Consider the following 15,290-nt stretch of genomic DNA (forward strand, 5'->3'; position numbering starts at 1 on the left):
CCTAGACCAAACCAGTCAAAACCAACTTCTAGTACTGCACACAGAAGGTCAGAACTTCACAAACAGCTTTTTAGTAAAGATTTCCATCACAATACCCACCATTTTGAACAAACTCAAGAAATACATTTTTATAAAACTTAGACACTCTCTTTCTCAATACAAATGCAAGTTTCTCAAGAGCAAAACTTGGCAAGTTTTGGCCCAGTGTCCAAGGAGGGAGCAACTAACATTCTTCTAATATATGGCAATTAAGTGTCTAGCTTGTAATAAATATAGGTCTATTAATTTATTTTATTTGTTTGTAAGAGTACAGTCATCTGGATAAAAGCTTATTATACAGAGCTTAGCGCTTAGTGGAGTTGAGAATGCCCAATCTTTAGATTCACTTTCATGTGTAATATTGGTAATATAAAAATTCGTTTCACTTTGAAACCACAAATGGAGCTTCGTGAGATGGGCTTCTTGGGGAATTTAACGATCCCCTGTATGTTTGTGTGCCTAGTGACAGGGGGAGTTTCCACCAGCTGGAGGGTGGGTCCCAACTGTAGGCTGAAGGAAATCTATAATGACGCTTTACAGTGTAAGGGGGAAGTATGTGTGTGTGTAATGGGTGGGTGTGTATATTTTCTGTTTCACTCTCCGCCTCTTTGGTATTTTGGTTTGAGCTTTGACAAGTGTGACATCTTGAACTCACTCTCTCTTTTGCTCATTGCCATTCTTGCTCTCTTTCAACTCAAGGTACAAATATCTGAATGACTTTTTGTTAATTAAAAAGAGAATTTGTAACATTTGATGCTATCTTTACACCTGTCTGCTATGATTACAGTCTTAGACTAGAACTTGATCTTATATTTCCTTATCTTTATTTAATTGTTTTAAAATATTAATCAAACAACCATATATCAACTTATAAATTGTTAAAAGTGTTTTGACTCATAATTTCTCTAAATGTCTCCATTATGAAGAATGAAAGGACCGGAGCTTGTAGACTTGACAAGTCGCTTTCGATTCGCTGAATCCTGTTTGGGCTTAATGGGCTGCATATTCATCAGTTATGCTGTCTGGATGCCTGACTGGTTGGATGGAAAAGGACTGTGGTCCAGGGGAAATGAGTCCAGTCCAGATGACAGCCAGACACAAGGGCACGTAATCCAAGGTGAGAGTCGCTTAGTTTCATCATATTTGTTTAGTTTAAGATATTTTAAAAGTATGAGTGTCATGTTGTCATGCTGTCATATTGTCCCTTTAGAGATAATGCAGTGTTTAATGGCATTGTAAGGTGGTGTGAGTCGTTTGGCCCTGATTTGTAGGTGTATGAAAATCTGGAAATTCCAGATACCCTGTGAACAATTTTATTTTGAAATATGCATGTGTGGGCTTGTTGAACTACAGATGGACATAATACCCTGGGGCTGCAAAACTGTGTTTTGTTATTAAGACAGACTTCACTGCTGTAAAAAAAACAAGTCACAGTCAATTTGGTTTGCCATCATTTTGTGTGGACTCCATAATCATGCCTAGCTGTTTTAACATAGACCTGCTAAATCTGTCATGCTTGGGCTTGCACCTTTAGCATTTCTGCCATATTTTCTTTGATATTTATACCTTCAGGGATTTTTTATGGGACTATTCCAGACACATTCAGTTTCAAAACTATGCTGGACTTGCTCTGGAATTCCCCTGAAAAATTTGGCTACTTCTTTCTTTTAATGTCACTGAGCTATACAGATTCATTTAGTTTTGTGATTGTATTTGTGGTATTTACAAAAACGTGGATTAGATTCCTTTAGTACCAGTTCATGTTTAGCCATCCTTCCAATTGCATACATTTTTAATTAGCTCAGTGAGAGTAAATATAAGCGATAATTACATGATGAGTTGGACCAGATATAATGAGAACTTCATATAAATATAAATGTTGCACTGTGGAGATCTCTGTGGAGGTCATTGTATCATAGTAACCAAAACTTTTTATATGGTTAATCACTTTTATCTTTTCATTACTTCTTCTTCTTGTTCTTGTTCTTGTTCTTCTTTTTCCTTCCTCTTCCTATTCCTCTATTCCTCTATAAACCACATTAAGAATGCAAATCTTTATTGTTTTTATATAAGTATACAAAATGTGGCAAGTGTGGATGCTGATTAAATATAAAAAGGAATTTGAAAGTTTAAGAAGTATTTATTTTTCATCTAATTAGTTTCCATTAGGGTTAAGAACATCATTATTAGAACCATTTTATTTTATTTAATTTTAATTTTTAAACAAAATTATTTTGACCCAAAGAATACGTGGTCATAATTCAGCTTAAAACATCATCATTTGAATCATTTTGTTATTTAACAGATTTTCAGGTGATAACACATTCTCTGTTGTTGTGAACAGGTCTAGGGCCTCAAAATGTGTTTGCTGGCCTTTCTTTCCTTATGGCTGTAAGCTCTGGAATTCTGTGTCTCTTGTTTGCATTCTGCTGGACATCCAAGACTGCGCTCTCCTACTCCAACACCCGCTCGCTGCTGATGGCAGGCCAGGCACTTTACCCCACCACACTGCTGCTCATCACACTGCTACCGACAGGTCAGAATTAACATGTCATCTTTTAGTGCAATCTTTCCTGAATTACACAGTGAAAGTAAAACTTTGAATGAAACAGTGTTTAATGCTATTTATTGTCAGTGTGCTTAGTGCTACACATCACCTATTTATGCCCCTACTAGCAATTTACTTAAAGCTACATGATAATATACAAAATATTATTTGTACAAGCATCAGCTCTCATAAGTACTGCTTTTGTCAATTTTTATGTCAAGTTGACACAACACCGTTCACATGACAGAATTTGTGTAAACATACAGAATTTGTGATGCAGCTGTATTATGACGCATTCCAGACAGACTTTGTAACATAGCGTATGTGACATTTACCACATCAAAACCAAACATGAACTAATTTAGTGTCAGGAAAATGGAACTAGTAACTCCGTCAGTATGTCATAAAATTATAGACATAAGTAACATATATTTTAAGATCAAGTATTCTGTTACAAACTGTTAGTATCATGGCTTTGGCATAGCCTTCCATTGAAATCTTATAAACAGCTTAATACACTGTAATTTAAAAATAGAAAAAACCTATAGAAATATGTAATGTAATGATTGTTACTTCTGAATGTTCACAGTGGTATATAGCCTAGTTGCGGTAACCTCCAAGAAACCAAGTACAGGAGACAATACAGATTGTACTAGGCACTGAGCTATAAAAGTCGCTTGTCAGAATATCCTGACATAAATCAGCCCACGAAGTGTCATACCACACCATATGTCAACATAACAACACCAACATCTTATGTCAACATAAATCTACTTCAGTCATACCATAATCACACCAATCTACCACACTCAAGTGTTATGTCAATTTACATCGGAATGAACAACAATAATCTTTGACAGCTGATGCCTGCTTGAATTGTTATAAGAAGATAATCTAGGATGGCGTGGTTTGATGTGTTTAAACCCTGAAGTTGTTTATTTTCCAGTTGCAGCATTCTTGTCGTATTTTATTTCATATTCCATGCCATGTTATAGAAAATCAGTCCACACCTACTGACCAATCAGATTAGAGAATTCAGCAGCAGTCTGGTATAAATATTTTTATGTAGGTGGATGTCAGTCTTCGGTGTGGGCTTATGTAATTGTCTCATAACTCTATGAGCATTGCCTAGTGCTGTATATAATATAACCATATTCATTTTAGGTAAAGAATACCTACATTTTCACTGAAAGATTAAATAAATGTATACTTTTCCCCTGAAAAAACTCAATTTGTGTCTTTTCTACACATCTCCTCCTCCAGGTTTTTTTTTTCTCTTAAGCTGGGCGCTCTTCACCAGTCAACATATTACTGATATCCCAGATGACCTGACATGCCTGGGCTCTTCCTATTGGATAGGTGCGTTGGGCTGGGCTCTGCTGTTAGCTGTTCTGCCAGTGGTGTTCCTGGTGGAGCAATGTGTGGTACCTGACATACTGCCTGAGCTGAAGATGAAGACTGAATTGTGGCGGAGAGGATTTGTGGTGACACACACACGCTCGTTCAGTGATAGCTACCAGCATCGTACAAAACACTTTAAGCCTGAGTACAAGAGATACATGTCAATGCCCTGAGTGAAACAGCATCATCAAAAATCACTGCTGTTTAAAAATCCAATCACTGTTCATCCAGTGAAAGGCTGAGTATGTGTCCAGAACCAGGTAACTAAGAATATTGGGCCCTTTTCACACAGGAAGACGCCTGAGGATTCACTAAGCCATGAGTTACATTACAAGGATTTTTACGTTCTGGAAGCTCAGGAGGCTGTGGCTGAGTTACTGATGATATACTGCCAGATATACTGTAATAGCCTGAAGAACAAAATAAACTCATATTTGTTTGGAAACAGACATTATAAGACTTATTAAGCATATTCAGACCCACAAATTACTAAATTAATTATGCACTACTTTAACTTGAAAAAAATGTTTTAAAGGGAAAAACAACATGAAACACGCTAAACTTGTTTATTTTGATATGTTTGATGTGCTTAGTGATTCAGGTGCTAATTTGCTATATTTTTATTGTGACTGTATTTTTTTCACTGTGTGCTGCGAAGTTATCACAGGGAGATATTGCAAAAACAATAGTATTTAATAAAGAAAACCAATCCAACAATTGCAGTCCCATGTGACAATGGTGAGGTTTTGATGTTGCTAAGAAAAAGAAACAAAAACACACAAAAAACAGCAAAAGCTTCTTTTCTCACTCTCCATTTCCCACTGACGACAGCGTAGAAGTAACAGATAAAGCAAACATTAAACCCAGAGATTAAAAATGCAATTCAGAACATGATGCAGTTGTACTGAGCCACAGAGGCTCAGCTTGGCTAGTTATTGATTTATGAGTTGATGAGCATAATTTCTTTGATGGAATTATTAGCATAAAATTTGAAGTGTTGAAAGCTGATCTGTCTGGGATCATCATCTGTAGATGAGGTGATGGAGCTGGAAAGATTAGACTAGCCCACTGGTGCCACTTACTGTCATGCATAATCAAATAACATTGTGGGTAATGTGTCCATGAAAGAAACAAAAACGTCAAATCTGAGTTGAATTATAAGGTAAATATTCGATAGAGAACCGATATGTAAGTCATTCAGAGTGGATTTTGTTTTTAAATTTCATTCTGAACTCTAAGAGACATCTCAACCATTCCAAACCTCAACTATTTACACTCTCCAACGATCCACCCATCACCGTAGTTACTGAATAATTTCCATTAAGGCAGATCAGTGGCTAGTTAGCATGGGACATTAAGATTTCATTTAAAATTTAATGCGAAAGTTTGTAGTTTTTACCTTTGTCCAGATCTTAGTAGCTTGATTGACATGAATGATTTCAGATGATATTTTTGTGGAATTTCATACCAGTGCCAAATGATTTGGGTCACTAGCACCCTCATATGGTTGGTCTAGGTTACAGCATGGCACAAAATTTCTGATTAGAAAGAAGATGTAAAAAAATGTAAATTGTTAAAAGATGCAGTAATCAAATGTTTTAAATCAATTCATGATTTTCTGTTGAAATTTAGTCTTTGTTAAAGACAATACAATTACTATGAATGGTTTAGTAAAATGTTTTAGTAATTATATGTACACAACAGGAATAAAAAATGTCCCTGTATTAAGCTTACTAATACAAAGTGTTGTGTCTGATTTGTGCTATTATTCTGCTTATTTTTATGTAAATGCAAGGTCTTACTAAACACATGGCCCTTTTAATTCATGTTTATATGAATTTCTCATTACATCTGGTCCAACTGATCATGTAATTATCACTTATATTTACTGTACTCTCAGTGAGCTAATTAAAATTTGATGCAGTTGGAAGGATGGATAAACATGAACTGGTACTAAAGGAACCTAATCCATGTTTCTGTAAATACCACAAATACATCTGTCTATTTGTAGAAAAGTAAGAAAGGAATTTACTGAAGAAACACTTCTCCGTACACTTCCCCTGTAAATGTGATTTGATGGAACAGGTTTCCTGCTTCTTTCTCAGTATAAACAAACATGTTCATAATATTCATCCACACACTACAGGTGAAGAAGATTATGTTTAAAACTGCCAGAATAGTTCTTAAACACTCCAGTCATACCGCAAGCTTTCCACCAGCCATGTGGGATGCTAAAACATGTTTGGCCACTTTTATTTTCACATGTCATTTTCTGAATTAGGATTTTCTGGATATGACGAATATGAGGAATGCTTTGCTGTGAATATTTTGCCCAAGACTGATATTTTGCTAGAAGGCAGGAGGAGAAGTCTAGAGAGAGAGGAAGTGGCTGAGCTCTTGTTTACATTCTGATCCCACTAATGTGGAGAAGGATATACTGGGTCTAGCTTTGTGAATTGTGCCTTATTCAGGTGCAGCACTAATTAAAAGACAGTTCCACCTTGTTAACAATGGCTAATGAGTTTGGTATTCGTTTCACAGATGACCTTTTTCAATTTACCAACACACAAAAAAAACAACAACTAATTGGCATTTGAATGGGAGCTGTATGTCCTTGAAGGTAATACAGCAGGGTTTTTTAATGCACACTAAATAGCAAAGCAAACTCAAGTGAGCATCAAAGCCACAAACCTTACCACTGAAGCCTCTCTTAATTCTCATGGCTTAGCCCTAAATGTGTTGTCTGTAATTTGCAGCTAGGAATCCTCCCCAGTGTAAACCAATGTGGGGGTAAATACTTCTGATATATATATATATATATATATATATATATATATATATATATATATATATATATATATATATATATATATATATATATACACTCCATCCTAGAGTTAATGCTATTCAAGAGACAATGAGTTTTAGATTAATTAAGATTAATGTGTTTCATTAAAGTTTAGGATTAATTGCTTTATCCTTGTCAGGTTCAGGTGCCTACAATGAAAAATGGGCATTCGGCTGAAATCCACCCAGATGCCACTCAGTGACAGCTCACCATACTCACACTCATTCACACACTTATTCACACCTAGAGGAAATTAGATTGAACTGTTGAACCCTGGAGCTGCAGCACAGCAGTGCCCCATAACCATTCACTTAAACTTTAATATATTTAGTAAATTAACTAGGAAAACTATAACTGATTTGACAGCAGTGGCTTTAAATTCCAGATGGATGCTCTTTATATCCTTTTTGTAGATATAGGACAGGTTTATATGCTGGAACTAGGGTTCATGTGCTTAGACTAACACAACTTTGATTTACACAGTCAAGATTTCAGGCAGTGTAGATTTTCAATCCTGCTCTTAAGGGATCCACGAACAGTGCTGTGCTTTTTCCTGCTCTAACACTCTTAATTCAACTAACAAAAGGCATGGTAGTTAGATGAGTTATATAACAGGGGAAATCTTTTCTACAGTGATTATGGCTATTGAGAGTGAATCTGATGTATACTAGTAGATGCACTTTAACAATGCTTTACACTGTACTACATACAATTGAATTCAATTCAATTCAAATGTATTTTTATTGCACTTTTAACAATGGACATTGTCTCAAAGCATCTTTACAGAACATTCATTCATTCATTCATTCATCTTCTACCGCTTATCCGAACTACCTCGGGTCACGGGGAGCCTGTGCCTATTTCAGGCGTCATCGGGCATCAAGGCAGGATACACCCTGGACGGAGTGCCAACCCATCACAGGGCGCACACACACACTCTCATTCACTCACACACTACGGACAATTTTCCAGAGATGCCAATCAACCTACCATGCATGTCTTTGGACCGGGGGAGGAAACCGGAGTACCCCTGAGGCACGGGGAGAACATGCAAACTCCACACACACAAGGTGGAGGCGGGAATCGAACCCCGACCCTGGAGGTGTGAGGCGAACGTGCTAACCACTAAGCCACCGTGCCCCCCTCTTTACAGAACATAAGAAACATAATACAAAAGGTTCATTATACAAAGATTAATATTATACAAAAAGTTCAAAATTAATATCAGACTTATATTTAAATGTGATTGTATTTATCCCCAGTGAGCAAGCCTAAGGTGACATAGGCAACTGTGACATGGAAAAACTCCCTTAGATGGAAAAGGAAGACACTTTGAGAAAAAACAGACTCAAAGGGGAACCCATCCTCATTTGGGTGACACTTGAGGGTGTGATTATAAATATACAGTCCAACAATTGTGTATTCATGAGGAGGTATACAGAAAAAAACAACAATGCAGCTACGTACTTGGATTCTTACAGGTTTTAATACATGGTCATCCATAAGGTGTGAATGAGTGACATCTGGTCCACACTCACTAACCATTCTTGCAAACCCAAGCAGAAGTCTTTATGCAGAGCTTAGAACTTGCCATGTTTCATATCAATTAAAGTCTAATTATGAAGCAGTATAATGCTATTAAACCACTGCTTCCCCACAATTAAGTGAATGTATGTGTGTGTGTGTGTGTGTGTGTGTGTGTGTGTTTGTTTATTAAGATAAATAATATTTATGTACATTGACTTACATTGCCAGGGTGGTGAGGTACATTTTCTCTAGTGACTTGAACTAATAATGTGAATTTTCTGTTGTCACCATTTGGTGGTGCTGGTGTAGTTTGCTTGGAAAGAAACTGAGCATTGCTTCATGGCATGCAAAAAAAAAAAAAAAACTTCCAGATTTCTTCCTATCTGACAAATAATGAAATCAGAGTGGGAGGCTTCATACTAAAGCTGATTGTCTGGTTGTATGCATGTGGCTTTGTGTATGTATGCGCATGTGTTAATCAGGTCTTTTGCTCACACATGAACTCAAAATGCATTCCAACAAGCAGGATACTGTACGATGGCATTCAAATATATGATGAATTATTCAAGTTTCCATTGGTACATAAATTTAACTATAAATTTGATGAGAAAATTCACATTCATTTGGTTGTTATTCCTTGTGAGATGGGCAAAATTTTATATAAATTTAAGATGACACTTTAAAGAAGGTTTGTGTCCTCCATGTTGTAACAAATGTTTCAGGTAGAGTGTATGTTTTGGATTCACTTAACTGAAAAAACTATTGCAGAATACAGTCCAAGGTCAGAATCCAAGCAAATAAGTTTTCAAAGAACAGAGAAAATGGCAAATAACAGATATTGGCATAGGTTATTATACAGTACCCACACCGATTTTACACATAAAACCTTCTAAGTGATAAAAACATCTTAGAAATTCACTAGGGTAATGAAAAACCTCTGGGCATCCAGCAGCAGCTGTGACTTACAAAGTCAAGTGATTTAAGTTGTCATTTGTGCAGAGGATTATAACTATATTTCTCTTTGTGAGTATTTTAAGCATGCTACCTCAGCTTTAATGACATTAAACAGTGAATTCACATGCTTAAACACAATCTCAAATCTCAGATAGAAAATACCAAACTGTAGCCACAATCATTTTCAACACAGTTGCTGAGATACAGTATGTTAGCTGTTTGTATCCTAGTGATATGAGATAAGATAACAACTGATTAGCAAGCTAATCTATTTGTGTAAAAATAGGCACTGTAAAGATTCACTGTAAAACTGTAACATCTAAATAAAAAAAGGTTGTGTGTCTGTACAATGTGTGTCTGTACAAGCTAATCATAACTTACACATGAAATCTGCGAAGGTATTGGGCACTAACATAACATGACAAATCCTCTAAGGGTGATACTGGATGTAAGCATTATTGTAGCAGCAGTGATAAAAAAAAAAAAGTTACTTAGAAAGTCATTTACGTGGATTAAACTTTGCATTAAACATTTCCGTGTAATGATTTCATTATAAGGTTGTAATTACAGGCATACATTTTACAGACCTGGTTGAGGGATTAAGATAAGGACTGTATTTTCGACTATACCAATAGGGGTCTCTGAAGTACTTTTGCAGAAGCTGTACGAGCTGTGCACAAAATAAAAATCCCTGAAACATTAATGTGCGACTTCTCCAACTAGGTATTATTTTTTCACAAAATTTTCTTTAATTCAAATTCAAAAATAATTTTATTATTTTATGAAAGAACAGTATACACTTTCTCTCACTGTGTGAGAGAAAGGTTTAGTAACCTTTGGGACACCAGGTACATCAAACACTCACAGGCCATTTTATCAAGCTTAGATGCACTTCATAGGGTATACAGTTACAAACTACAGCCCATCTGTTGCTAGCACAATTTGTCAGCCCTCCTCTGCCCCATCTATTGGTAGAAAGGGGGCTGTGAAAGGACCACTACTGACCTGATTTGCATGGTTGAGCTCAGTGTCACTGCTGGGTTGAGAATGTCAATCAAAAATATTCAGTTAACAGAAATGCTATAGTCAGAAACCGATGGAGTGCTAGAGGACAATTAATACACACTGGGAAAAAAAAGGTGCTACAAATCTATTAGGTTTCAACAAGGTGTCAAAGTCAAATGTTGTCCGTACAGAGAGCTTAATACCTCCAAAAATAGAGTATACCTTTTTATAGTATTAATTGCCTCGAAATGCTGCTTTCAAAGCAATAGATGCATTTTATTTAAAGAATGTTTTAATATTTTTTTCTAATATTTTTATATATAGTGTAGTAGCTTTTGGACATCCTAAATAAAATTTATATTGAAAACAATATATATATTTCAGGTGTATTTAAACAGAAAAGTAAGACTGTACAATCGCTTTTTCCCTCTCGTGTTGCATTCAGGTTCATGTTTGAATATATTTTTGCGCTTGAAATATGCTTTTGTTTATAGCAAAGATAAGGACAGACTGAGATTCTGTAGATAGAAAGAGATGATGAGATGGCGAGAAGGAGAGAATTTGAGCTGGTACAGAAGATGGGTGTAAAATAGGATTAAATTCATTCAGCCGTGTTATCGGTTTGGTTTGTATGTGACTGGCCTGTGTTGTGTGCCCTTCAGCCCTCTCTTTTCTTACTGTGCTTCACTGACACACTTCCTACACTCAGGCACATGGTATTATTTAGCTGTTTTCTCTAGGCCCTTTGGATTTAGAAGCTGATCATCTGAAACTAGCTGCCTATCAGAGACTAGGCTTTCTTTCCTTTCAAAACCTTCACTGATATGTAGACCTACTTCAGTGACCTGCTCAAATGTAACCAAAATTATACGTAAATCACTTTGGGATTTTTAAAAAAATATAGATACATATAATAATAATGGTACAAATAACTGGAATTTATTGCATAAAGAGATTGGATTGCATAAAGTAGAGATGAAGATCCCATACATACCTCTGGTACCTGTCACAATATATAATCAGACACCCCCAAAAGCTGTCCAAGAGTGCTTCTTTTCTCATTCACCATTTTCCAGTAATGTTCAATGTCCTATAATGTAGAAGACTAATGTAGAAAAAGAGGAATCAGCAAAAATAGAACTTCAGGTTCCATAATGTAATTCAATTACACTGGGGTTCAGTAGAGACAGCTAGTGAAAATGCTTCTGCTTTGCAGTCTGTTTAATTAAAAAAAACAATTATCTGTACTACTTTAAAATACAGTATATAACTATCCATGCACTAATAGCTGAATTATTATTAATAATACTTAGTAATAATTAATCATTCTTAAATAGAACTACTGATGAATTAAGGCATAAACCAATTAAGAGTTAACCTTAAATACGATGTGAGTCTTATGAATTCATGTGTGAATAATGACAATAATGACCTTATGTACATGTTTGATAGTTAATCTGTTAATAAAGTTAATCCTGGATAAAACCCTAGAAAGTTCTACTTCCAACTTCTGACATTTCCCTGATTAATACATTCATATGAAATGTCTCAGCTTATCTTTGACAAATTCTGAGACTTAACTTAATTAATGTTATTGTTAGGCCTGAGGATCGTCCATTTCTGCAAATTTCATGTGATAGGCAGCTTTCACATGCACTTGTTATGAACACTGCAGACATGCATTGGTGTATAAATTATATGAATGTACTGTATTGAGCTAGGACTTCAAGTTTTAATACCCCTCCAATTAAGGGTGTCTTAGCACCTCTTATACTAATGCCGGCTATGATTTAAAGTTCTTTTGTCAGGACTCAGGCCGGACTTTGGCCATGCACTTTTGTTGATGATCTCTGTCACGTGTCTGCCCCACCCTTGTCTCTTCCTCCCCGCCTCTGCACACCTGTTCCTCATGTGTTAATTATTGTCAGTATTTAGTCGAGCCACGTTGCCTTAAGCAGAGCGGAATCCTCTGTCATTGTTCTAGTTGTTTCTGACATTGGTCTACATTTTTCCGGGGAGGGACGCTCAGCCCTTCTGCTCGGCCGTGGACGTTGCTCGGCCCTTCTGCTCAGCCGTGGACATCGTTCCCCCCTCCTGGATCTCGCCGAGATCGTGTCCCCTCAAATACGGGATTGGCGCGTTGGGAGCAGCGCGGAATCCTCTGTTGTCTTCTGTTGTCGTTGTTATCCCGACGATACTGACATTTTTATTAATGCGCTTATTCTAAAACATTGTGGTTTCAATATTAACAGCTCATTGACATTAAACTATATGGTGGATAAAAAGAATGATGTGATTCTTTATAAATGAATAAAAATATCCATCAATTATATTCATAAATTAGTATTTCATGGAATAAAACACATAAGATGTACAGCATAGAAGTTTCATTAAAATATTCAAAACACTAATCTCTTATGCCTTAAAATTTAGTACAGTTTATACAGTAAACTTATATAAACCCTATCCGCCCTGTCTTTTTTCTTTATTACGGATAGTACCTGTGGTGTTCATGTATATCTAAGGTCCTTAAAAAAATACAGATGTAACCAGGGACACATTTTTTCCACGACTATCTCCATTTTATTCTTTGGCTTGTTGCAGCTCGTGTGGAATGATAACTGCACCTTTGCGCTTTAAAATAGGCTACAACACTCCATTCAGTCTCCAACGTTGATTACCTTTTTTTTTTGTCAAGACACACAAAAGAGAGAAAATAACAATGTCTCAAATGATTCAGAATCATAGGTCAGTTTGAGATCTGTGCTCATCCTTATCACTTTGGGTTGTTTTGAATTTTTATTTATATAATCTAAATTACAAGCATGTCTGTATTTACATTGAGGGCCAGCTAAATTTGTATGTAGTAAGTGTGTATATTCATAAGCTTTAATACACTTGTGAATGTGTGTGTTGAGGCATTTTCTCTGTGCACTCTGCCATCCGTTACAGGTCTCTCTTTTACAATAAAACTATGTGTATCTCATTCCTGCTTCTCCATTCATGCTTGGACACAGACAACCACAGCTGGTCCTCTCTCTTATCTGTCCCTCTCGTTACCAGCAAAATTAAATTAAAAATATAATCACTGCAGACCAGGCTCCATTTTCATCACTATTTTGCATATAGAGTAGCATGTCTTTAGAGACATGCACTTGTATTGCTAGACAGATCTGCTCAAACGTCCACTGTGCACAATAGAGGTAGTTCTACCTGAAGCAAAGGCACTGTGGGTTTTACTGTGCTGATGAATAGCGGCAAAATGGAATGATTGTCGGGGGAGGTGGAGTAGGAGACTAAAATACACTTCTGCCAGCTTGGTTATACACACAAGTCAAACTGTTCAGCCTCCATCCAGCCTGTGTGTGTTTTTGTGTTTCAGACTGTACATCTTGTATTGGCTTCTCTGTCTGAAATAATATGGAATACGATCAGTTCTGATATTTTCTAACAGGTGCTGTTTAGCTTATCACACTCACACACACACACACACACACACACACACACACACACACACACACACACACACACACACACACACACACATACACGAAGAGGGTGAGCCAGAGATTGAAATGGTATCTTAGCAAAGAGACACAAATATCAGTGCATGCTCAAACACACATGCTTACAATTTTGGTTTACAACAATTGTTAAAGTTGTTGTAATTTAGTTGTAATTTGTAATATGCAAACCTTTATTACAGATATTTAGATAACATTGAAGTGCACAAATGCTGTGCATTTATAATACTGTATAAATAACATTAAATGCATACATAATCTCTAATAAAGTCTGACGTGAGGCTGTATAAACATGAGAACTTCACAAATATTTTACAGTTAAAGATTTACGATGCCTTATAGTGTGTTTTTCAACACAATCACAATCTTATAAGCCTTAAGCCTTGAATGTCAAGAATTCATTGACAATAGATTCAGGTTGTCAGTGAATTCATTGTACATCTCAGACCTGACATAATGCTTTATTATATTATATATTTTATATACGTTTTTTTGTGCATTCTATATCACACGTCCTCCAGTGTCACTCAAACGAGGATAGGTTCCCTTTTGAGTCTGATTCTATTTAAATATAATTTAGAATTTTTGTATTATATTAATCTTTATATTACAATTTTTGTATTATTTTGATGTTCTTTAAAGCTGCTTTGAGACAATATCCATTGTTACAAGCACTATACAGATAAATTTGAATTTGAAATACAGATATTACACAGATGTTGTAGTAGTGCTTGTGGTTTGGACAGTTCAAAATCTGTGTTCACAGTGATTTTTATAATATGTTGTGCAATCTGACAAATGTGTCCTAAAAGTCTCCATACATGAGATAATTAAGACATTTTAGCAAAATGTAAATTTGTGTAAATTCATTTACGAAACATCTTCTGCATGATTATCATTTCGATGTAAACACACACAGTCATCTCTCCCAAATCTGGCTCCCAGTGTTGTGTATTATGTGCTTACCTTTTGTCCTGTTTAAGCCCATCGCAATCTTTCGACAGCTTCCAGATTCAGCAACAAGAATTTTAAAATGATCTACTTTTGGCAAAGGCATACTTAAGGCTACCTGAAAGTGTGTATTTTGTAGTTACCTTTACTGTAATTTGTATTATTTTATTGTGCCACATCTTAACATGTCTCACTCTCTTTGTAATTAATGTAAACATGCGTACAGAGTTTCCTTGTTTATTGCACTGTATGTAATGACAGTAACAATCGACATAAAAACTATGCCAGAGTTATACTCTGCTAAAGACACAAGTTGGCCTTTTGTGTTGATCTCCTAACTCTTCTCAGCTATACCATTTCTTCTGAACCAGTCAGTGCTCTGATTGCTGGCCTATTGTATTTGATCTATCATAATCCATTCCTGCATCATTGACAAATTTGACAGATGCCTCTGAGCTTAACCCACTATGTCTGTTCTTGTCAGTGGCTTCAC

The 15,290-nt window shown here is 36.0% G+C and overlaps 1 protein-coding gene across 1 annotated transcript; it reads left to right on the top strand.

Moving 5' to 3' along the window:
- Positions 1–581: 581 nt before the first annotated feature.
- Positions 582–4,705, top strand: si:ch211-256a21.4 (uncharacterized). Its single transcript, XM_060886123.1, has 4 exons — positions 582–738; positions 966–1,156; positions 2,384–2,575; positions 3,851–4,705. Exons 2-4 carry the CDS (start codon positions 967–969, stop codon positions 4,159–4,161), a joined length of 693 nt encoding a protein of 230 aa, XP_060742106.1. The 5' UTR covers positions 582–738; position 966; the 3' UTR covers positions 4,162–4,705.
- The last annotated feature ends 10,585 nt before the right edge of the window (positions 4,706–15,290 follow it).

The sequence above is a fragment of the Tachysurus vachellii genome, chromosome 14 (genome assembly GCF_030014155.1).
Source record: "Tachysurus vachellii isolate PV-2020 chromosome 14, HZAU_Pvac_v1, whole genome shotgun sequence".
NCBI classification, from domain to species: Eukaryota; Metazoa; Chordata; class Actinopteri; order Siluriformes; family Bagridae; genus Tachysurus; species Tachysurus vachellii.